Below are 23,390 nucleotides of genomic sequence, written 5' to 3'. Positions count from 1 at the left end.
TATATCTGGTTCGAGGTGCCCACCTCTCGAGATGCACCACGAGGCGTTTCACTGGTAGGCACAATCACTGCAGGGCATCAACTTTCAGGAGCTTCTCATCATGGTTTCCTCGCGTTCATTCCACTCGCTGGAAAGCCTGTCCCTGGCGGACAGAGTGCTCTTCAACCAATTCAGCAGAGGACCGAACGATGTGATCCCCTACCAAGTCGTCCACCACGCCTTTGAGTCCATCGCAGCGGCACATCCGGACGTCACGGCTGTCCGACACTACGATGGCACGACTATCACGTACCGGGAGCTCAACCGCAGGGCCAACGTGCTCGCCAACGAGCTCAGGGGAAGATATGGCCTCAGGAAAGGAGACCGTGTAGTTCTCGTCTACTCCCGCTGCATCGAAATGGTCGTCTTCATCTTTGCCGTTCTCAAGGCGGGTGGTCAGTACGTCCCTCTCGATGGCGGCATCATCCCCGAAGAAACACTCGGCTACGATATTGCCGACTCCAACGCGCCGGTTGTGCTGTGCCTTCCCAAGTTTAGGGAGAAGGTTCTGCGCAGCGTGCCCTCTGAAAGGCGGGACCTTGTGAGAGTGGTCGACCTTGACGCGAGCAGTTGGCTGTGGAAGCACGGCAACAATGGGCATCCCGGTGTCATTGTCAAGCCTGAGGATGGAGCCTATGTGATTTACACCTCGGGCACTACCGGACGACCCAAGGGAGTGGATGTGAGACATGAGGGCGTGACCAACACGCTTCTAGCGGAGCCTTCCAAGCTGGGTATCCGTGTGGGAAAGAACGTGGCGCAACAGTTGAATGTCGGTTTTGATATGTGTAAGTCAATGTCTCAAACTCTGATGTTTAGTGTCCGACCACGCTGACGCGGCAATGGATATTTAGGCGCGTGGGAGATTCTCGGCACGATGATGAACGGCGGAACACTTCACATTAGAGGCAGCGGCAATGATCTCTGGACGGATTGCTTGCAGCGTGTCGATACTGTCATCGCGACACCCTCCGTCGTCCTCAAGCACATGCCCAGGCGAGAGGACTTCCCCAACATCAGGACCATTGCCGTGGGCGGCGAGCCTTGTCCATTGGCACTCGCCGAGCAGTGGGCGCCCTACGTAAAGTTCTGGAACGTGTGCGGTCCTACCGAAATCAGTATCCTCAACACCGCGCACCTTCACAAGCCGGGAAAGACTTTGTCGATTGGCAAGCCTAACCCCAACACTAACGTCTACATTCTCGACGAAGACGAGAACCCTGTCAAGATTGGCGAACCGGGCGTCATGTGGGCCGGCGGTCCAGGCGTTTCTAGGGGGTATCTCAACTTACCGGAGCTCACGGCACAACGATATAAGGTTGACAAGTTCGCAAAGGATGGGTTAGTTTGCGCCTCAAGTTTTTTTTATCTCCGTTCTTCCGGCCGAGACTTGAGAAGGGCACTTGTTCGCTAACAAAACGAAACCGTTTACAGTCGTATGATGTTCAACACCGGCGACTTGGCCCGCTGGCTCGAAGACGGTAGCTTGGAGCCCCTCGGCCGTAAAGACGACCAGGTCAAGATTTCGGGCTTCCGGGTCGAGCTCGACGGCGTCTCTCGCGCTATTGAAAAATGCCCCGGCGTTGTCAAGGGATGCGCGCTGAAAATCGATGATCGTCTGTGGGGCTTCTACTCTGCCCCTGCGCCGATTGACCAAGTTCAGCTGAAGAGTGTCGTCGGCGAGGGCCAACCGTTCTATGCCGTCCCGACCGTCTGGAAGTACCTCCCCGTTATCGAGCTAACCCCGAACGGCAAGGTCGACAAGCGGGCCCTCCGCGACATCGCGGCCGGCACAGCTGAGACCCCTCCGCCGCTACCTCTGGCGTCCATCCCGACGGGCATGTCGACGCCCCCGGAGTCGTCCAGCGCCTCGTCCATCAGAACGGCCGTCAGCCCAACCAGCGAAGGCGGCTTTACCCTCGTGGACTCTCGCACGTTCACCGTCGTGGATTCCCAGCAACGAAACATCGACTTGGAGAAGACGGCCGCTTTCGTCGAGGAGGAGACCGAGAAGGAGGAGCACGAATACGAGCTGCCTTCCAAGAAGGGCTTCCACGGCTGGAGGTGGATCCGCCACCGCGGGCTCAATGCCTACCGCAAGCTCTTTGGCATCATCTTCCTCTCCAACCTTGCCGTCTTCGTGTGGATGCTATGGGAGAGCCGCCTCAGCAACTTCTCCCTGCCCCTGAACCACCTGGCCACCGCCGTCGCCGCCAACCTCCTCGGCGCCGTCCTCCTGCGCCAGGACTACGTTGTCAACTTCATTTTCTGGCTCTGCTCGCGCGTGCCCACCTCTGTCCCGCTCGCGATTCGCAGGCACTTTGCGCGTGTCTACCACAATGGCGGCGTCCACTCCGGCTGTGCTGTCTCCGCCACCGTGTGGTGGGTCATCTTCACGGGCGCCGCCACCGGCAACTTCATCGCGGCCCAGTCCCGCTACTCTGTCAACCTCCTCACCCTCGTCCTCACCTATCTCGTCCTCCTCCTTCTCGTCATGATCCTCGTCATGGCCTACCCCACCATCCGCGCCAAAATGCACGACCAGTTCGAGTGGACGCACCGCTTCGCGGGCTGGTCCGCCCTTGCTCTCGTCTGGGCTCACGTCATCGCCACCGCGGCCTCCATGTCCGCCGAACCCCTCGGCCCGGCCCTGGCCAAGACCCCCGCGCTCTACCTCGTGGCCCTCACGTCCCTGAGCGTCGCGCTGCCGTGGATGCGCCTCCGCCGCGTCAAGGTCGTCCCCGAGCCGCTCTCCAAGCACGCCGTCCGTCTGCACTTTGACTTTTGCACCCCCGGTCCCTGCACCTCGCGCGGCGTCCGCATCACCGACCGGCCCATGGTCGAATGGCACGCCTTTGCGGCCATCCCGGAGCCCAGCGGCAAGGGCTTCTCCATTGTCGTCTCCAAGGCCGGCGACTGGACCAAGCGCATCATTGAGAACCCGCCCACCTCGCTCTGGACCCGCGGCACCCCGGCCTCGGGCGTCTTGGCCGTCGCCCCGCTCTTCAAGAAGATGGTGCTCGTCGCGACGGGTTCCGGCATCGGGCCTTGCTTGCCTGTGCTCATGGAGCGTCGGGTGCCCGCGCGGGTGGTGTGGTCGACAAAGAACCCGCTCAAGACGTACGGGCAGGGCGTCATGGACCTGATTCGCAAGGCGGACCCGGATGCGCTCATTTGGGATACGGACGAGAGGGGGCGGCCTGATTTGGTGCAGTTGGCGTATAATGTGTACAAGGAGAGCGGGGCCGAGTGTGTTGCGATTATCTCGAATGGGCCTACGGTGAATAAGTTTGTGTATCGGATGGAGGCGCGGGGGATTCCTGCGTTTGGACCGATTTGGGATTCATGAAGCCGTTTTTTTTGGTGGGAGTCACTTCCTTCTTGTTGGCGGTGTGCTTTGCTTTTTAATTCTGGCGGGGGTTTGTTTTGTTTTCCGTTGTCATACCAAAGTGTCTTCACGGTTGTCTCGTATAATAGTATCATGTACTTTGGCAAGCTGGGAGTTTTGTTTTGCATCTGGGAGGTGTTGATTGGGCTATTTGTAATTACCAAAATTGATATCTTGACATTGATTCATCCGGACTTGAGCCCCGCGCAGGCTTGATTTCTGTTATTGACACATGGTAGTCTGAATCTTACAGGTATCTGCTGCGTTGAGCCCTTTTCGGCAGCGATCATTCTACGCGTGTGACATAGATAGCGATACTCCTTCCTCTCCTCTGGTGTCATGACTTAGACCGCATAGCTGCATATGAGAAGTAGGTGAAAACACGCTGAATTCCGGAGCATGAAAGCGTGGTTATATCTATTCAACGATCCTTCGCCTGACCCATGCTTCGAGATTACACAATTATAGCTCGGAAGGGTTCTACTTGGTCCTACTCCAATGGCTCTGGGTTTCAAATTCAAAGAGCAGAGAGGCAAACGGAACTGGAAATCCGATGAAGCGTCGGGCACTCCATAATGGAGTTCTTAGTTGCCGGAGTGGTTCAACCTCATGGACCACTTACTTCTGACCTCTCATGTGGACGTGTAGGTATGACCGCAGGTTGCACCATTTCCCGACATCTTCTCCTCTGCTCTTCTGCAGCCTGCTCTGAAAAGACCCATGGAGATTTGAGCTGGCTTAGGAACCATACTAGCTGAAAACGGAGTTTAGCTCAGTTTGAATGCATATATGAGGCACGCGTATAGTCATCTCGTGGGGTCATATGCAGGAGAAAAAGATTCGAGAGTCCCTTTTTGATGAGTCGAGTTGTTCACCACGAAGAGACTAAACATCTGGGTTTCATGCAGCGAACGTCAATTTCAGGTGGGAAAAAAGACTGGGCCGACGGACATCGAAGTTCAACAGCCGCCTTCTTGCTTTGCCCGATTGAGTACCTCGCCGACTGATTCTGGATCCTGATGTCTAGAGAAAGTCAACTCGCCTCGCAGGGAAGCTGGACGGAGGAACGTTGTTGGAGGAAAGAAAACCCATCGAAAAGAGTTTCTGAGTGCATTTCAGATTGGAGTGGATTCCTTTCCATACTTGTCTTTCTTCCGGGAATCGTTTCCTAACTTGGCAAATTAGCAACTATGTGGAATACGAATACTAAAGTTTTCCACAATTTTCCACGCACAATTCAGACCGTCCAATTCAGCGACTTGGACACAATGGTCACTGCGCCTCATAACGCGAGTCAGTGGGGGCAAATATCTTATTCGATGAGAACAGACTTCTGTCACCCGGCTATCAAACCCACGAAGAGAGTGCAAACTATCCTCAAGAGTTTTTGACTTTTTGGCAGCTTGACAACTCGGTTCGAACGAGAAGCACAACTTACTCGATCACAAGGTGACACGAGATAAAATATTTGAGAATTTCTGCTTCTCAAGGTGCGCAACACTCTTGGGTGGCTTGACGGAAGCGTTTTCAGACCTGGGACTCGCTTCATCTCAAAGTCAGCCCTCCAAAACGAGTCCAAGAGTCCAAGACAAAGGCTTGGGCAGAACCAGCTGAATCGCATTCTGCATCCATATGCTTACGTCGCCCTCCCCGCCGGAATTAACCTTAGCCGGAACGTCTCTAGAACCACTTCGTCCCATCTTTCGCGACGGTTGGCCGTAGTCGTCGGTCGTTCGTCGCTGACATTTCGTGTCATTCGTATCAAGCCCGAGCAGATCAGCAATAGATATGCTGATGTTGTGGCCTTTTGCGGTCTTTTGTGGAGCAAGCCCGCAATCTGACGAGAAATCCCATCTTTTGAAACGGCCCGTGGACGGGGCGGTTTGCATTGTTCTGACGCACTTTGTGGTTGAGACTGGAAGCTTTTCTGTCTCCCCAGCGGCCCTTGCATATCACACACGGACACAGTAAACACACACCCGCGCTCCGCTTCCATGACACCCGTCTTGACATCAAGTTGTCACCAAAATGGGGGAAACAATGACAGATTATCTAACATGTTTGGACCCCCAGGAGGGGCCAGACAAAGGCGGGGCGGCAGCATAGCCCGGGAAGTTTCGTAGAGTCATTGATGATGGTTTTGTCGCCGCCGCTGATGAGCACGAACCAAAACGGTCCTCACGCGTATGATATTTTCAGTATTTTGCGTATTCCTACCCCGTATCCGTCTCCTTTTCCGCCGGAAAATAGTCCTTTTTGCTTTTGCTTTTTGCATGCTCGCTCACTTTCTGCACGTCAAACGGTGGCCCTGAACCTCTTTTCCAATCTCATCTTTCTTTCACTTGAAAAAAAAAAAGAAGGACCCGACTCATCTATACTTCCAAATCCCAAAGTTGGAATCGATACTTCCTCTCAACTACGACCGCCCGCCCGCGCTAGACCATGTCAACGCGCTCGACGCAAACCGTCCTAGAGACGCCGACGATGCTGAGGAAGAGATCAGGTGTCATGGTTCTTGCCGAATATGACAAGGCCGGAGCCCTCAAAACCAAGTACATAGAGTCGGCTCCGATCGCCGGATCATCTAGGGTCGATCTCCAGGTAAGCTCCGCCAAGTTACATGGGGGACCCCTGGACCCCCCGCCCCCTCTCCCTAACTTCCATCGATATGTTGATGGGGAAAAGGTTTACATGTGATTTAACACTTATTCGTATAGCTCCCGCCCAAGAGAAAGAAGCCTTGGCAAGAGCTTCTCGAAATCTTCTTGCCCGATGGGTACCCGCATAGCGTAACAGACGACTATGCTGAATATCAGATTTATGTGAGTAAACTCCAACACAGAACAGGCATGTGTCCAGTAAGCTCATACTCAAGCAGGACTCTCTTCAAGCATTTGCTGGCACAATTGCCGGCATGATTTCTTCGCGGGCTGTTTGGGAAGGTAAGCACTGCTTTATTAAATCCCGGCTAAACTTGCCACATTTGGATCTCGGGCTGGACCAAACGTCATAGTGTAACTCCTGGGCACGTTATGATATCCTGTGCTAATCAGTCCAACAGGTCTGGGTGTTGGCGACTCATTAGCATCTCCAACCGGGGCTATGCTCATCCAAGTCACGCGAGAGTCCATGGGAAGACTTGCTACCATTACATTCGCTCATCTGTTTGCAACCTCCATCGAGGCAGAATGCAAGGCATACCGCATGGCATGCGACCTTTTGACCGACCTCGCGATGGTTCTCGACTGTGCATCTCCCTATTTCCCACAAGAGGCCAGGTTCGTGGTTCTCTGTCTCTCCAGCGTTTTGTACGCCGCGTCAGGAGTCGTTGGAAACGCATCAAAAAGCAGTCTCAGTGGTCACTTTGCCAAGTGGAACAATCTTGGCGAGCTGAATGCTGTAAGTGTCGAGACTCCTTGCAATGCCGACTTCTGTAGCGTTCCTGACAGATTGTAGAAAGATGCCAGCCAAGAGACGGCCATTTCTCTGATAGGAATGCTCGTAAGTCAAACAAGAGATACCCCTATCTGATATCCCTTCAACTATGCTAATAGATGCGTAGACGGGCACATGTTTGTTGTGGTTCCTCACCAATGAGACAGCATCATGGATTGTGCTCTTTGTCCTCCTTGGCATTCACCTATTCCTTAACTGGAAGGGTGTTCGAGCGGTACACTCACGTCAGCTGAATCGTCAACGCGCCAACATTGCTTTATCGGCATTATTCTCGAAAAACGAGGTCCTCACGCCTCTAAAAGTTTCCCGGAGAGAACTCATCTTTGAGAGGCGTGGGGGTGAAGTGTTCCGCTGGAACTCAGGGCCCGTATTTGGCCACTGCAAGTACGGAGTACCCCTCAAGACTTTGCTCCAAGCCTTGGCCTATGAAAATTACGAGACATCTTTTCAACTATCTAGTATTGACTTGTATACACTTATGGACGTCTTTCAAGGCGAGGAGTATATCCTCTGGTGTCTGGTGTCAGCCGCCTCAAACGATGCGGCCTCCAGAATCAAGGTCATTGTTGTCTTGAAAGAAGGCGTGTCGCCAAGGTCACAGCTGAAAGCTTGGTTCCATGGCTTATTACTGGCCAGAAGACTGAGCGAGCAGGAAGAAATTGACTTGGTGCGAGCTGGACTTGATCAACATGCAATGTTGGATCACGTGGAGGAGAGTTTGCACATTGCAAACGAAAAATACGAGGTCTACGCGAGGAGACTGGCGTCTGCAGGCTGGAACATTGAGGTTCCTCTGCTGGAGACCCGAGCAGGTTCTCGCATAATCCGTGAACCTGACGAGATGAGAGCGCACTAAGCGTTCCCGCAGGGGTTGTTGAAGAGATGATCTAGATAGGCTCCATCAAACACACAACGGTTAGATTTGGTCCGAAGTCAACAACATGCGATGTAGCGTCACAACTATTTTTCCATATTAGTTATCTGGGTTGTCTGAAAGAGCTATGCCGTATTCCTGTGAGATGCGTCTGATAACCTAAAAATGCCCGTTTACTTGATATGTGTGGATAGATCAGCAAATCATCGCCTTGATGATGCAATCCGGGCCAAATGCGAACAACCCTTGCGACTTATTGCTGCAAAGTAAAAGGATAACCCCAGAACTTTACGCGAACGACACGTGGACTATCGAAAGTGTGTTGTGGGCACACCAAACACTGGCAGCTCTGCAGTTGGCAGCCACAGCCCACACCACACCGATCAGAGCGGCACGGATCTCTGCCGACCCTTCTTCGGGTTATTCTCTCTCTTTTTGCATTATCTAAAAATAAGAAGGCTATTCTGCTCATTAAACTTGATACTCTGCCATGCATGTAGGCCTGCCAGCTGTGCTCAAGTTACGACAATGCAAATATCTGGTCGTTTTCGCGTTGGGGGAATCCAAGGGTCTCTACGTTGTTCAAATATGCGCAGTCCAATCTTGCTATCGATAATTCGATCATCATCTAGGTGCCGTCTGCAACACCGATCAGTGCCGACACACCTTTCAACCCGTCCCGGCTTCCTACCAAGGGAATAGCAAGTGCGGCCGCTACTTGGCGCGCCAATGCGCCAAACGCCATGGCGGTGGCCGTGCTGGTCTCCTTCGACGTCGGCAATGTTCACCCTATTGACCCGACTCATTCCTTGGCTGGGTTATGGGGGGGCAAGTTTGAGGGGAAGGGATGTTTGCAGTGTTCGTAGACCCCGCTCGTATTAAACCTCGCATTGGAGAATGGAAGCGACTTGTGAAAGCGAACCCGAAGAGTATAGCCCAGACGACTCGCCAACCATCATTGACGCATTACAATTCTGGAACGGGTGATGTATGAGACACGTGAGATGGCAATGTCCATGCCTTTCTGGACCCTTTGCAGCCTCCGTTGGTCATCATTGGTCGAGCTCTCGACCTCGGGTTAGAGTACTGAGTTGAGACGGTTCAGACACTGAAATTGATCTTTTTCTGAGAACCTTGAAGCGCAAGCCACCGTACAAGGTAGCTCGCGACGTATACGGATACGCAGTCGCGACCTTTACTTCACGCCTCTTTGGGATTGCGCATGCGCATAGATAAAGAAGCATGTCCGACCACCAAGACATATACGTGACGACACATGATCCATTTCTCATCCTTACGCCCCTAGCTTCTTTCCATTGTACTACAAGATGAGAAACCCAACTACGGCTTCGCGCCCGAGCAACAATCAGCCAATTGAAGTTCGAGTTCGAGCTTTGGAAGTTCGCGACAAAGAAGCCCTGCCTCGGAGCAAGTCCCATCACCAGCTTTCCACTCGCGCCGAAGTTCGAGCTTCAGAAGCTTTACCGCGGAGCAAGTCCCATCACCAGCTTCCTCACCCCGAGAGACCGCAGAATCCGGTGCAGCTGCAGGCGTTTGAGTGGAATCTGCCCGCCGACCACAAACACTGGCGACGGCTCAGGCGCGCGTTGCCGGCGCTCAAGTCCGTCGGGGTGGACAGCCTGTGGCTGCCTCCCGGAAGCAAGGCCAAGGACCCCGAGAGCAACGGCTACGACATTTACGACGCCTGGGATTTGGGAGAGTTTGACCAAAAGGGGTCGGTCCCCACGAAATGGGGAACCAAGGGAGACCTTGTGTCCCTTGCGGCGGACGCGGAGAACCACGGCATCGGGCTCATCTGGGACGCGATTCACAACCATCGCGCCTATGCCGACGGCACGGAGATGGTGAAAGTTGTCGAAGTGGACCCGCGCGGTAAGTTTCAATGACCATGTCACCTCACTATAGAGAGCTCCCGTGTGCTCATGCGTGATATACACGCTTCAGATAGACGGAGAGACACCACAGAACCCTATGAAATTGAATCATGGACCAAATTCGACTACAAGGCTAGAGGGGGCAAGTACAGCAAGTTCAGATATAACAAGTCGCATTTCAACGGCACAGACTGGAACCAGAAGAACCAGAAGCGAGCAATCTACAGATTCGTAGAAGAAGGCAAGAACTGGCACCAAGACGTCGGCGACCTCCAAGGCAACGCCGACTACCTGATGCTCGAGAACCTTGACTACACCAACCCGGAGGTCGTCAAAGAGCAGCATCAATGGGGCCGCTGGATCGTGGACGAGCTGGGGCTCAAGGGCTTCCGCGTGGACGCCGTGCAGCACATCTCGTGGAACTTTATCAGCAAATGGGCCGAGTACCTCAGGAAACCGACGATCCGAAACGACCTCATGTTTGTGGGAGAGTTCTGGCACGGCGACGTGCGTGTTTTGAACAATTGGTTGGAACATATGCCGGCGTTCTTCAGCCTCTATGATGTGCCTCTCATGTATCACATTGAGAGATTGTCATGGCACCAAGATACCGACTTGAGGCAGGTGTTCAAGGACACCTTGGTAGAGCAACGGCCCAATAACGCTGTGGTAGGTTTGTTTCATATCTGCAGAGTACTTCTCCTGACTAACATTCTGTAGACATTCATTCGGAATCACGATACCCAAAAGGGTCAACAAATGGACACACCAATCTGCAGGAGTTTCATGCCTTTTGCCTACTCCATGATTCTCCTCAGACGTGACGGTCACCCATGTGTCTTCTTCGGAGATCTATACGGAATCGAGCTTACTCATCCCGAAGCACCCATCCAAGGCCTTCCCAATATCCTATTGGCCAGGAAGCTTTACGCATACGGGGACCAACAAGATTACTTTGAGCGGCCCGACTGCATCGGATGGGTCAGACGCGGAACGGAAGAGAGACCCGCTGGTATGGCCGTCATCATGAACTGGACCCAGTTCGAACACACAGACACTCGGATTTCCATGTCGGTTGGTGCTGATCACGCTGGAGAAATTTGGACCGATGTCCTCGGACTGGAGCCGGCCGCTGTTACGATTGACGCCAACGGGATGGGTTCTTTCCACTGCCCGAGAAACAACATGGCTTGTTTTGTCAACGCGGAAGCCAAGGGAAGAAGGAAATTCCCTGCGAAATTCGACTCTGATTTTCACAGCTTCGTTGAATAGAGCGATCGTGGCGCAAGACTTGGCGCCATGGATTAAGAACATTACTGTAGCATAGAATTCTTGTACACATTTTGATAGCATTACTAGCGGACACAGCCTAGGAAATACCCTCGTCAATATCATTTATTTCTCCTATCAACATGGAATACTCCACCCTTTCATCACTACTGGGCGTTGAAGAGTTAGTCTTAAACTTTACTACATCTTCTCATTTTGATTTTTGGGCCTGGCTTCTTTCGGCATGGGAACCACGCGGAAGGCAATAAAGAGGAATGTTTCACCATAGCCGAGGGAAGAGTCCTGTCGTCGCCCGATACAGACTTGCTATTCCTCTTTGAATGGCAGATTTCGCAACAGTAAACCAAGTTTGGAATCTTACCACCTCGACTACAAAGGCAATCACCCATGCTGCGATGGACAGGTAGAAGCCATGGGGTATGGCGTCTGCAAAGATGAGAGCCCAAAGTACAAGCCCCGCCGCATATGGAATCAACGTTAAAAACAGCAGCCAGCAAGGTGAGATCTCGAGTGCTTGTGCGAGTTGAATGGGTTCCGTAATTGCCATTGTCTCCGGCACGGTCGATGATGGCTAATTCAGTAGATGGTCAGTCAAACTTGTCGACATTGAAACTTCATTGAGAAAATTGGCGATGAGACCGCTTACAGCATGGATAGTACCTTGCGGGGATTGAGCTCCAGGCACATGAGGATTCGGCTGTAGGGGAATGTCATCCGGATCGACACTCCCCAATGTAGGCGAGGGTGAGGTCTCAGGCACAGCATCAGATGGGATAGACATATATCCTTTCGTCGCAGCTGCAAATCAGGGGAATCAGCAAGCAAGTTTGGTTGTCCAGAGGTTCTTAATTTTGACCACTCCATCCGCAAATTGAGACAACTTACATGAATATGCCTCAGCAGCTGTAATCAAAGGGAGCGCCAGAAGAAATAGGGGCACAAGCTGTCCAAAATTCGGCTGGATCGCGCCGAGCTTCAGACTTGCATCGTTGAAGAACTTGAGCAGATTGGCAGTACCGAAAGTGAAGTAGAAAAACAACCACACAACCTCCCAGAGGAAACTAGACTCTAGGAACTTTACCCAGATTGACAACATCGTTAGGTAGTGTTTGACGGAAAACGACGGGCGTCTGTTGACATTGATATAGCCGGCAAGCGTTCTGTTCCTGGTCAAAGCCAGGTCTTTGAACGCTTCTTCGGCGGCAGGCCCAAACAGGAATCGCAAAGAGCGACGCTGCCAAAAGTCTTGTTTATCACGGGCCGAAGGGCAAAACAACTGTAGGATCCTTTGAACGTAGCCAGACACAAGGATATACGTCAGTACTGATAGATTGAAGATGATGATGACTCCGTCAGAAAAGAAGACATAGTTGGGCCGTTCTCGGTCAACCAGCTTGAAATGCTTCCTGGCGCATTTGACTGAAATATGACGGTTGAAGCGAAAGGTCACAGAGTCCGAGATGATCATACAACCAATCATCATGGCGAGGAAGACAACCATCAGGATGGTTCGGAACGTCCGCAGCCGTTTGTGTTCGTCAAAGTACTCCCATAGCACGGAGAGCGAGCAGAGGTGGGTAATACAGGAGAAGTAACCGAGTCTCGTCGCAATCTGAAACGAGTAAACCGAGAAGCTCTCATCGAGGCCATGTACGCCGGCAAATATTAAGGAGGTAGCCAGCATGAGGGCCATACCAGTGACCAATTGCTGGTCGCTCATTGATAACATGAACGACTCGAAAGCGCGGATCCGTTGCGCTCTCTTGGCATCAGAGTCTGCGGTAGTTTGGCTTTGATGACCTGCCGGTATTGTACGTCGGTAGCACGGTAGGCAGGTCGAGTAGGACCACGGAGGCGAGCCTTTGCGGTGGGCAATGTCGTCTATTGAGTTGTACCGATACTGAGGTAGTGCATTTGTCGCATATGCTATGATTATGGCCACCATGTTCATCACAATCGAGAAGCAAAAAGAGGAAAGGATCTTGTAGAGATTAGCATCAGCTGATGAGCCAGCAGAAGTATCCTTGCGAAGTCTTACCCCCCAGCCAGTAATGTCAGGATCAGGCACATCCTCCTCCTTAATCAGTTCGCAATAACCTCCCTTGACCAAATAATCGGTTTCCATCTTGTTAAATGCTTTCTAGTAACGGCAGGTATATTATGCGGCGTTGATGGCCGTTGATCAAAACGTGAAACTCCGTCATATGACGGTCTTAGATAGACGCGGACAATCGAGTTGGAATCCGACATTGACATTGAAATCTGGGAAGCATGCGGGTTTTAGGGACCGTGGCAAGATTTGCGACCCAATTCCTTAAAATGAGGCAGCCATTAGTAGTAGGTGGCCAGGGGTGGAAACCAGCCGGGGAACAATGTTGCAAGCCTCAAGCCTTGCATGTCTTCTGCCATGATTGTGACAGAGCCCAGATGGGAATACGCAACGGGGTGGGTAGGACGAGTTTCCCATGGTTTGATTTCAGCAGCAAATAAGGAAACACCCGCTTATCTATCTCAACAGGAAAACCCCATGTCAAGGACAATTCGACTTGATCTGGCTGAATTCGCTGCGCGCTTGTAGACTAGTTGCAGGCAGAGATCGTAATGGTTGCTTATCAGATTGGCTGCCTCCGTCTCCTGGGCCTTGTGGCTATGTATGTGCTGGGAGGCTGCCTAGTCTGCCACTTTTTTTTTTGGCAGGGCATTATTTGGCGCCTGAGACAAATGACGTGGAACGAAGAAAAGCATTCGCCTCACTTTTCTGCGCCATATTCGGCAAATGTCAAGGAAAATCTTTCAGCTGAAGGGGGGCTGATGCGGCGCATGCAGGCCAGGCCACCAAGGGTTCTTCAGCTCGCGTTTTCTGCGGCTGATGCAAAGTTTGATGCAGAATGGCAATCACCGAAGCCGATACCAAAAATTTGGAGAGTGTACCAGCAATCGCTATGGGTATCTACCTTGTGCAGAGCCTTTTGCTGGTCGGCACATCGTGACATTCTCTTATCAACCTCACATCCCAGAGAGGTTTGTATAAAACGCCGTTCAAGGAAATGTTGGGCCGAAGAAGAGTGGGGACAGGGATTTACCGTGATGAAATCAATCTTTGGACAAGGTGGAGAATCTGTGAATAGTAATTGCACCTTAACAACTTTACATTCAGCCAGCTGTCTCTCACTAAAGTAAGTCGAGAAGCTATCCGGACTGCCTCAATCAAGACCCCAAACTCTTTAACTACATCAAGTATGTCCAGCGAAATTTCGGGTGTCTTCGGACTGTTCATATTCCACCTGTTTCAGATAAATTGATTACTTTATTTCCACCATTTATCCAGCCCTATCCAAATTCATCCCGCTCATCAACAACCTTTTCATAGCCCATCTTCCATAACCTTGTCCTAGTCTAGTTCCAATACTCTATTTTATAGCATATACGGAGTTACTCATAGTACACGCCGCAGTCCAGGGGAAAGCGACGGCCTGTTGGTTCAAACCCTTCCCACTCGAGCAAGATATCCGATTTGGCCTGTTCTGCCTGCTCCGCGCTGCTGAGGAGCCCGAGTTGGAGAAACAAATCATTTTGATCGCTTGTCCACTGCCGACACCCGCGCCCATTCTCATCAAAGTCGTACTTGTCCCTCCCATTCTCCTCAATAGCGCGGATAAAGCTGCCAACTCTACATCCTGTTGACACAGCCATAGTCGCGGCATGCTGGGCGTCGTTGGGCATCTCGCGCTCCACATGGCTGACGACAATCGTCGCCTGGCTGCCATTGCGTAGCATAGCCCCGGCAAGACCGCTCGGGGCGCAGTCGACCTGAATGAGGGTCTCCATGTCGCCGTGCTGGCCAACGTCGGGCGCAACTGTTAGGTAGAAGCACCAATGGTTGGCGCCGCCTTCGAGTACATTGTGGGCAATGACCTTGGCTCCGGAAATCGGGGTGCTTAGTATTGCCTCCTCTTTCCCTTTTGGAACGTAGACGATTGGCTTGGTGACAGACACTGGCAAACTGAAGCCTTTCTGAGAGGAAAAGCTGGAATCCTTTGAGGCTGTCGGGGAGTTATTTGGTGGCGTTGGCATAGTCTCGGAGGGGGTTCGGATTGCTTCGATTTTTTCTTTCTCAGTGGTCTGGAATTGGCAAGACAGTAGAAAGGCAGGCAGTTGAGTGCCAAAGATGATTTCGGCGATTGATTTTGAACCCAGGACTATGTTACCAAATATCTATGGGTGCGTCTTTTATATCCCTCTCACGCACAATCCTAGTTGGATTCAAATTGAGGTAAGAGCAATTGTTTCATATTCGACTCTGACAAGTCTTTTGGAGTGGCACAGCACAAGGGCGCATATGGCTTCGGGTACGATTGCCTCAGTCGAAGATGGCTGGACTTCAGATTGGTAGTAGTCGTCCTCAGAGGCCCATACCGGCGCTTGTTGGGTTGGTCACGGGCAGGGGATGCTTCGGCCATGCACCGCTGCTGCCTAGCTTCTCGCCATTCCGAGTAAGGAAGATGTTCGTTGGACCCAGGACGACACCAATCTAAAAGCGCGCATTGCTCTGGGCTGCCTGATTTGCTCGAATCACTGGATCTCTCGATGCAATAAGATGACACCTAGAATGAAGCATCATCCGCCCTGGCAGATCTAGATAGTTTTTTGTCAGGAAGAGTAACTCTTTAGTAACAAAGTAGTGTTACTAATTACCAATTATTCAGATCCTGGATCAGTAGATGGAAAAGGTAGGTTCAGGCCTATGACTGTATCACTGCCTCAAGACAGCAATGTTGAGGTGAGCCGCTGGAAAAGGCAGCTTCGCCTGAAAGACAGAGCCTGCCCCCTTTACAGAGACCTACGAATCAATGTCAAAATAACAGGCAAGCTCGTAAACTGAAAGGTAGAATTATTGAAATGGTTCCTTTATTATTGATTAAAGTGCGAGGACCTAGACGCGTGGTCCAAGAAAACATGCTTGGGTTTTGTACATGTCCTAAGCCCAACAGAAAGGCCAGATGTCAAATACTGTTGCAGAATTGTAATCCCTTCAACTCGGTAGAACCACTGCGATTTTACTCCCTTTTTAAAATACACTGTAATAAGAGTTGAAGAATAATCTCCGGGTGTAAAGGCGGCGTCGTCTCGATATCCCGTGGATCCTGGGAGTGGAAACCACGTACGGCTTAGGCGCGCATGTGGGAGTGTCTCAGTAGCCGAGAGCTGATGTCGGTGTTTGGAGCCGTCACTTCCAGTAGGAGCATTGATAGGTAAATAAAAGGACCGCTGGCCCCAGGCCAACGCGCACCTTTCGGACATGGGCAATTTCGACTTGCCTTCCTCCTGTCATGGTTGGTATCAAGTGTTTGTCAGGCTTGGTAGTTGGTGAATAATGTCCGTAGAGTATGTTTCGCAGGCACCGTCGTGCCGAACTTGACGCCGGGGGCCATGGCGTATCTTGAAAGAAAGTAGTATCCGAATTATTCGATGATGATGATGGGGTTTCTGGTACGAGTCGAGTAGGTGGCATCCTTTAATAATGAACTTTTGTTGAACCTTTACACCGCTTTGCTCTTGGATTCTTCTTGGCCGGGGATTTCTCCATCCTCCATCGTCCCTGGTCGCTCGGCGATGGGCTCCACAGCACCTTGTTCTGGTGATCGCTTGCTGGCCTTCCATTTCTCCGACCGAGCCATAGCAAAAAGCCTCGAGGCACCGTAGAGCTGAGTTGTTATCCACAGCGAGAAGATGACCGGAGTGACCACTCTCCATACACGACCCCAGCGGTTCCAAGACCTGTGCAAGAGGTAGATCGTAACCGCGGTCTCTGAGATAGCGCCAACGAGAACCCACACGGTGCAGGCGGAGGCAATGTAGGACAACAAACGATGGTCGCCGCGCTTGAGTCGCCAGATGATCATGGAAAGATAGATGGGCAGTTCTACTACAACGTCGAAAGCGCCTGTGTCGAAGAGTCAATTACACGTGTTTGCAAGTCACATAGGAGTCGGAATTTGCTATCAACATACCCCATACCATGCACATGTAGAACTCGATCGTTGCTTCGGGGTGTCTCTCGGTGTTTCCAAAGAGGGAGAGGGCGGTCTGCGTGATGGCCAAAAGTCCAATGTGATGCGCGATACTGAGAGGACTCGCAAATTGCGTGCGGTAGCAGAGCTCAAAGACGTAGTAGGCGCTGTACGTCTGCGAAACCGTGAACAACAGATCGCCGACTCTGATACGCCTCCCCGGTCCTGGAACCACGTCCGTTGATAAGTCGGCGGATCCGATGAGAAAGTGCATCACAGGGTAAACACCGATGCACAAGAGGGTGAGCATGATGATGGCGCCAATGTGGTAGTAGGTGAAGGATCGCCGTCGCTTTTCGTTCTCGGGACGCATCAAGACTGCGTATACCTCGCCGTACACTCTTTCCAGCAGCCATCGCTCGAGGATGTTGGCAATCAGAACAATGACGATGACGCTGGAGACGAGTAGTAGCGATCCATATGACTGGAGACCCGATATTGGTCCGTTCTGTATCGTCTCGATCTTGGGCAGTGACCGGGCAGCCAGGCTCGTTGTGAGGTCCGCCATGATGTTTGGGTATGTACGAAGCCACTCACTCCTACAGGAGGTGGCAAGCAAGGAGAAAGAAGGAGAGAGAAAAAAAGGGAGAAAAGCGCTATTCAAACGTCAAGGACGAGGGTATTTAGCAAACATGCATCCTCGGGGGACAAAGAGAGAAACAATGAACGGTGAACACGAATGGGCAAAGGAAGATCCGAAACAGAGACTGATAAAAAGAAAAGGAAATGCAGTTCTGGAGCTTGAACATGAGCGAAGCTGCGTCAGCCCCAGAGAGGGCACGAAATGAGCGCCTCCTTTGTTTAGGGCGAACGGCTGTGCTCACCGTTTCGATGGCTCAATGTCGAGGCGTGGCGTCCATGTCATGTTCGCCCGGCCTGAATGTGTATTAGTCCTGGCCGCGGGACCCGTCTTTTACAAAAGGGACCCTCTCGGGCCTGGGGCTCGGGCGCCGGCAGTCTTCAGACACTTTGCCAAAGTCTACATTGTAGAGGCCACCGACATGTGTCGTTCCAGCCCTAGCTCCTGGCACCACGACGTCTGACCAGGTACGCGTCTGAAGTCTCTGGACCATGTATCCCTGGAGACGTCAGCGGCCCAATGAAGGGGCTCGTAAAGTTGCCGTCCAACCCGCTTTGGCTTGTAACGCTTGGTTTGGTTCGCGTTACAAATATGGAACAAAGGCATGAGCATGCGGGGTGTTTCTCTCCAAGGCAACACGGCACCACGGGCATGCCGCTGTAGCCATGGTTGACCTAGGATGAAATCGGTTTTCGGCACCCGGCACCTAGGCTTTAAGCGAGCGGTTTCTGGGTTAGGGGCGACTAAATCACCGACTAAGCATCCTCTTGTCCTCTTCTGGCAGATCGTCAGGGGCTTGAAATAGAATACATGGGGATTTGGATTTGTGTCGGAAGAAAGCGATGGTGCGCTCCCTTGCGGCTAGCTCAATGCCAAGACATCGAAACGTACCTGGTTTGTCGCCTTGTGCGGGCTGTCCCGACATCTTGCCTGAAAGACGCGATGCCAAGGATTCTAGAGCTCCTGGCAACTGCTGTCAGGGCGATCAGGGCGATCACCCACCGTGGGGAACTCGGGCACAGCCCCGGACTGTAATCTCATATTGTGGACACGAGACGGCGTGGGGATCGCCCTGTTTTGGCCTTGGGTCAAAGAGATCGGCTCTGGCTACCTCGAACAAGTTGGATAGGTCAGGGAGGCCTTGCTGCATTAGCCTGACGGAAAATCGGCTCGCTTGGGGCACATCTCGTAACCCAAAGGACGGCGACATTGGTAGGATAAAAAGATGGGATGGGAGATGATTCAGGCGCTGATTCATAGACTCGAGAGTAACTGGCGAGAGATTGGCCGGAGGCGGACCCTTTGTGAACCTAAGGTGTCTGACGAAATATGCGCCCCGGGGGAGGGGGGTCGAAGGGGTTGTTGGAGCCGACCACAGCTGAGGCCAGTGGCTGTGGAAGCTACCTACCTAGGCGGCGCTGACTGTGCAGTAAGCTGACTAAGGCAAGGTCGGGCAGCTCGTGCTCGAAGACGCCATGGCACGTGCCCCATTGCCTCCTGCAACGCCCGAGGAACTCCCGTCGCTTACTGTCCGTGCACCTGGTTCGCGCCAGGGAGGTCCGTCGGGACTCGGGAGCTGACATCATCCCAACTGCCATCATGAATTTGCCCTCGTTCAACACACCCTCAAACTAACTAATACGGCTAAACTCATGGCGGGGACTCTGCTGGGACTGGAGGTTGCCTTCTATCTCTATCCCTGCGGCCTCTTTGTCACTCTACTCGCGGCCCAGTCCTACCAATTCTACCGAGATCGCCATGGCGTCACGCGTCAGACCGCGACCGACGATGAGCAGAAGAAAGCTTCGCGATTGTACGCCCGGATAATCCGGAGCTTTCAGTCCATTCTGTCTCTCTTATTCGTGAGTCTGGGAAACATCTTTTCGGAACACGAGGCGCCCTCAAAGCTCACACAGATTTTCAGCTTGCTACCATCATCATTGCCGTTCACGGCGCGATTGCTGGCCAATACGATGGGGCTGGCAAGGTCGTCTTCCCGTTCAGCGCTTACTTGGTGAGTGGGTTCTACAGTATACCTGAATGTGAGACTCCGATGATTCGAGAGTGTTGACATTTGCATACGGTAGGCATCATACGTCGCCGTCTTGCTGTACTACCTAGCCGGTCTACTTCCTGACCCTGAAGGCCCTTGGACGCCAACATCGGCGCATTTTTATGCATGGATCGTGGGTGCGCTCTTTGAAGCCTTCATCGCAGCTGTCTTTTCTTCCGAGAAGAACTCTTTCCGCGTTCACAATGGCCTCCTCGATGTCCTGGATATCGTGGCGGCTGTCAGAATCGTTGTGTTGGTGGCTATGATGGTCTGCCTCATCCTGAGGGACTACAAGCTAAAGCCCCTGCAACCCAAGTCGGACCCCGAGGAAAGACAGTCCCTTCTTGGAAATGGAAGTGGGAATGGAAATGGAGCATCTCACAACTACGGCGGCGCCCATCCCCGCGGGCCTACTGCTCACAAGCCTCCTGCCAGAACTCAGGTCTCTGGCACGGGGTGGCTTGACTACTTTGCTGGCTTCCGGGTCCTGTTCCCGTACCTCTGGTATAGTGGCCCTGATCCCAATTGCTTCAAAGAATTTTGCCAACTGACTTTGTACCAGGCCCAAAGACTCTCCTATCTACCAGGGAATTGTGGTCATTTGCATCATACTTCTAGTTGGTCAGCGAACTATCAATGTCTTGGCGCCAATTCAGCTCGGAACTCTCGTCGACTCGCTCGGCTATGGCACTATTCCTTACAAACAAATCATCCTCTACGTCGTCTACCGTGCTCTTCAAGGCAATCAGGGCATTCTGGGCGCCGCGAGATCAGTTCTTTGGATCCCGGTATCTCAGTCACTGTTTCGCAGACTCTCATGTGCTGCGTTTGAACATGTGCTGGGACTTTCCCTGGAATTCCATTTAAACAAGAAGATTGGAGAGGTCACCAGTGCGCTTAGCCGAGGGTCCGCCATGAACACGTTTCTGGAGAATTTCTGTTTCCAGGTTTTCCCAATGGTGTTCGACATCTTTGTCGCTGGCGTCGTCTTCTTTGCCAAGTATGACGCCTTCTACACCATCATCGTCTTCTTCATTATGTGGTCGTATATCTTCCTGACCATCTATGTGGCCAAATATCGTGGCAAGCAAAGAAGGGATATGGCAACCAAGAACCGCGAGATGGAAGCCACCAAGACTGACGCCATCATGGCTTATGAGACGGTGCAGCACAATTGCGCAGTCGTGCCCGAAACTGAGAGGTTCAAGGAGCATGTGGTCGTATACCAAAGGGCGGAACGACTGGTGCAGTGGTCCCTCAACTTCCTTAATCTCACACAGAGCTCAATCTTCTCCCTTGGCACCGCTTTGCTTGTTGCAGTCTCTGCCTACAAGATTTCCAAGGGCGAGCAGAGTGTCGGCGATTTCGTCAGTTTGATCAACTACTTTGTGCAATTGCAAGGCCCCCTCAACTTTTTCGGGACTTACTATACCATGCTGCAAAACAATCTCATTGAGGCAGAGCGAATGCTTGAGCTGGTGGGTACTTCATCTTTTGACAAGACACAGACTCTAGAATACTGACCTTGTACAGTTCAAAGAAACATCTGGCATCGTGGAGAAGCCAGATGCCGTCACGCTACCTCCCGTCAAGGGCGAGGTTGCCTTCAATAAAGTCAAATTCTCTTATCAGAGCAAGAAGGGCGAGCCCGCGATCGACGGCGTCAGCTTCACTGTTGCGCCGGGCACCAAAACCGCCATTGTCGGAGAATCTGGTAGTGGCAAGTCAACCTGCCTGAAGCTTCTCTTCCGCTTCTACGACATCAATGAAGGGTCAATCACTGTCGACGGTCACGACTTGAAAGATCTGAAGCTTGACAGCCTGCGGAAGAATATTGGTGTTGTGCCGCAGGACACGGTGCTCTTCAACGCGACCATCATGTACAATTTACTCTACGCCGACCGAAATGCTTCGCAGGCCGACGTGTACGAGGCTTGCAAGGCCGCCAACATTCACGATCGCATTCTCGCATTCCCAGACGGGTACGATACAAAGGTTGGAGAACGTGGCCTCAAGTTATCCGGAGGTGAGCGGCAGAGGATTGCTATCGCGAGAGCGATTCTCAAGGATGCCCGCATCTTGCTGCTCGACGAGGCCACTGCATCTTTGGATTCGCACACTGAGAGGCAGATTCAAGACGCTCTCGAGCGTGTCACTGCGGGACGCACGACGATCACCATTGCCCATCGGCTTTCCACCATCACTACATCTGACCAGATTGTGGTGCTTCATAAGGGAATTGTCGTTGAGCGTGGTACGCACGCCGAGTTGTTGGCGCTCGGAGGCCGGTATCATGCCATGTGGGAGAAACAGACCACTATTGAGAAAAAGAATACGGAAAAGGTGGAGAAAGAAGGGGAGTCTTCGGAGACTGGATCCCAGCAGTAGAAGCCAAAGCCGAATTCGCTCAAGGGAGGGCCAAGGCCGGCGAGGTCAGCGTAGGATAGGAAGGTCAGGTAGATGTGTGATTAGGTGTGTAGACAGGCAGATGTATCAACAAGGGCCCAATTTGGAGACTTTCTGTATCGGATTGTCATATGATTCTCACGAAGTCAAGCAAGGCATTGGTAGATTTCGGTCTCCATCACCCAAGGCCCCTGGTAGCCTAAAAGCAAGAAAGCGAGACGGAGGGTCAAGGCAGGGAGCACTTACAGGACACTATCCACTTGACCACTATTGATTGGTTCCCTCGCAACTGTCCGAAAGGGGAACCGTAGTGCAGGCCTTCATTGCACTCGGGCGACGCGAATCATGCCTTGAAGTCCACTTAATATAGGCAGCAGTTTTAACAGTAGAAGAAGAAACTTTAAATCCACAAAGCTGCATTACCTCTGCGTTAGGCAGACTGGCAGACGCTCTGGGTGTTTTCGGACGAATAACGTGCCTTGAGAACGATGGGCGCCTAGGTGGTCTCTGTCATGTCGTTGATGTGCTGTTGCTAAACCATGTCTGCGCCTCTTTCGCGTCTCACTCCGTCGCCGCTGGTGCCCTCCGCGGCGATGGTTTCCTCACTCTCCCTTCCTTCAATTATCTGACGGGGCCCGAATTCAACGATCCAAGCAACTGTTTACTGCTCTCCGTTTTGCGGACAGCTTTTCCTACCAACCAAGTCGGCATCCCTTCCCTACAGGGACCCTAGTACTGAGCCCGCCATCACTCTACCCCCCTCCCCTAACGATGATGCCCAGTGTGCCCGGTATCACGGATTGGTAGAGGAATATTCCCACAAGAACAAGTCGATAGGCAATAGAAGGAATCTCGCAGTGGAGTTTCTGATATCCCAAGGAGACACTAGAGATTCAATAATTAGCCTGTTGATAGATTCTTCAATACCTTGAAGACAATGAAGCTTGTCTTGCACTTACAATGTCCAAATGGGCAGCCAAATACCCACAATTTTGAACAACGTGTCTTTGCCGAAAACATCGTGGCCAGGGAAGGGTTCGAAGTCCGAAGGCTGGGTGCGTCACCTGCGATGACGAGATTGAAAAGGAGGCCGAGGGAGATGAAGATGCCGCCAAGAAAGGATTTGACGATGGAGTCTGGCTAGGAGATGCTGACCTTTGCGATGCCGGATTGGTTTAGTAGGTAGCGTCTTTCACGGAGGGGGGGTTCCGATTGGGATGTAAACCTGACGGATTTCTTGTGGGCAGAACGCTTCACGACTTGGCGCAGACATGACGGTGAAGATAGAACAATGTGCTTGAAAACATACAAGTTTCAATCGAGCATGCCCTTGTATCC

At 52.2% G+C, this 23,390-nt stretch overlaps 7 protein-coding genes across 7 annotated transcripts; 4 read left to right on the top strand and 3 right to left on the bottom strand.

Moving 5' to 3' along the window:
• Window positions 1-100: 100 nt before the first annotated feature.
• On the top strand, window positions 101-3,388 carry CORC01_00931 (amino acid adenylation domain-containing protein; the record flags this gene model as incomplete). The annotated part of the gene is made up of 3 exons (XM_022612587.1): window positions 101-827; window positions 894-1,380; window positions 1,474-3,388. The coding sequence occupies 3 exons, from the start codon at window positions 101-103 to the stop codon at window positions 3,386-3,388; spliced, it is 3,129 nt and encodes a 1,042-aa protein (XP_022480748.1).
• A 2,481-nt stretch (window positions 3,389-5,869) lies between these two features.
• Window positions 5,870-7,739, top strand: CORC01_00930 (uncharacterized protein; the record flags this gene model as incomplete). Its single annotated transcript, XM_022612586.1, has 6 exons — window positions 5,870-6,028; window positions 6,145-6,249; window positions 6,306-6,369; window positions 6,489-6,826; window positions 6,884-6,928; window positions 6,990-7,739. 6 exons carry the CDS (start codon window positions 5,870-5,872, stop codon window positions 7,737-7,739), a joined length of 1,461 nt encoding a protein of 486 aa, XP_022480747.1.
• A 1,346-nt stretch (window positions 7,740-9,085) lies between these two features.
• On the top strand, window positions 9,086-10,924 carry CORC01_00929 (alpha amylase; the record flags this gene model as incomplete). The annotated part of the gene is made up of 3 exons (XM_022612585.1): window positions 9,086-9,650; window positions 9,723-10,321; window positions 10,373-10,924. 3 exons carry the CDS (start codon window positions 9,086-9,088, stop codon window positions 10,922-10,924), a joined length of 1,716 nt encoding a protein of 571 aa, XP_022480746.1.
• Window positions 10,925-11,122: 198 nt separating this feature from the next.
• CORC01_00928 (uncharacterized protein) lies at window positions 11,123-13,067 on the bottom strand (the record flags this gene model as incomplete). Its single annotated transcript, XM_022612584.1, has 5 exons — window positions 11,123-11,224; window positions 11,304-11,513; window positions 11,589-11,740; window positions 11,828-12,923; window positions 12,981-13,067. The coding sequence occupies 5 exons, from the start codon at window positions 13,065-13,067 to the stop codon at window positions 11,123-11,125; spliced, it is 1,647 nt and encodes a 548-aa protein (XP_022480745.1).
• Window positions 13,068-14,374: 1,307 nt separating this feature from the next.
• On the bottom strand, window positions 14,375-15,016 carry CORC01_00927 (uncharacterized protein; the record flags this gene model as incomplete). Its single annotated transcript, XM_022612583.1, has 1 exon — window positions 14,375-15,016. One exon carries the CDS (start codon window positions 15,014-15,016, stop codon window positions 14,375-14,377), a length of 642 nt encoding a protein of 213 aa, XP_022480744.1.
• Window positions 15,017-16,482: 1,466 nt separating this feature from the next.
• On the bottom strand, window positions 16,483-17,521 carry CORC01_00926 (uncharacterized protein; the record flags this gene model as incomplete). Its single annotated transcript, XM_022612582.1, has 2 exons — window positions 16,483-16,886; window positions 16,954-17,521. 2 exons carry the CDS (start codon window positions 17,519-17,521, stop codon window positions 16,483-16,485), a joined length of 972 nt encoding a protein of 323 aa, XP_022480743.1.
• A 1,724-nt stretch (window positions 17,522-19,245) lies between these two features.
• CORC01_00925 (ABC transporter) lies at window positions 19,246-22,034 on the top strand (the record flags this gene model as incomplete). The annotated part of the gene is made up of 5 exons (XM_022612581.1): window positions 19,246-19,455; window positions 19,518-19,607; window positions 19,681-20,150; window positions 20,209-21,124; window positions 21,180-22,034. The coding sequence occupies 5 exons, from the start codon at window positions 19,246-19,248 to the stop codon at window positions 22,032-22,034; spliced, it is 2,541 nt and encodes an 846-aa protein (XP_022480742.1).
• Window positions 22,035-23,390: the final 1,356 nt, after the last annotated feature.

This window comes from Colletotrichum orchidophilum (assembly GCF_001831195.1).
Source record: "Colletotrichum orchidophilum strain IMI 309357 chromosome Unknown Scaffold_5.1, whole genome shotgun sequence".
NCBI classification, from domain to species: Eukaryota; Fungi; Ascomycota; class Sordariomycetes; order Glomerellales; family Glomerellaceae; genus Colletotrichum; species Colletotrichum orchidophilum.
Note: the sequence above shows the minus strand (reverse complement) of the source record. Positions and strands in the feature narration are given on the sequence as shown.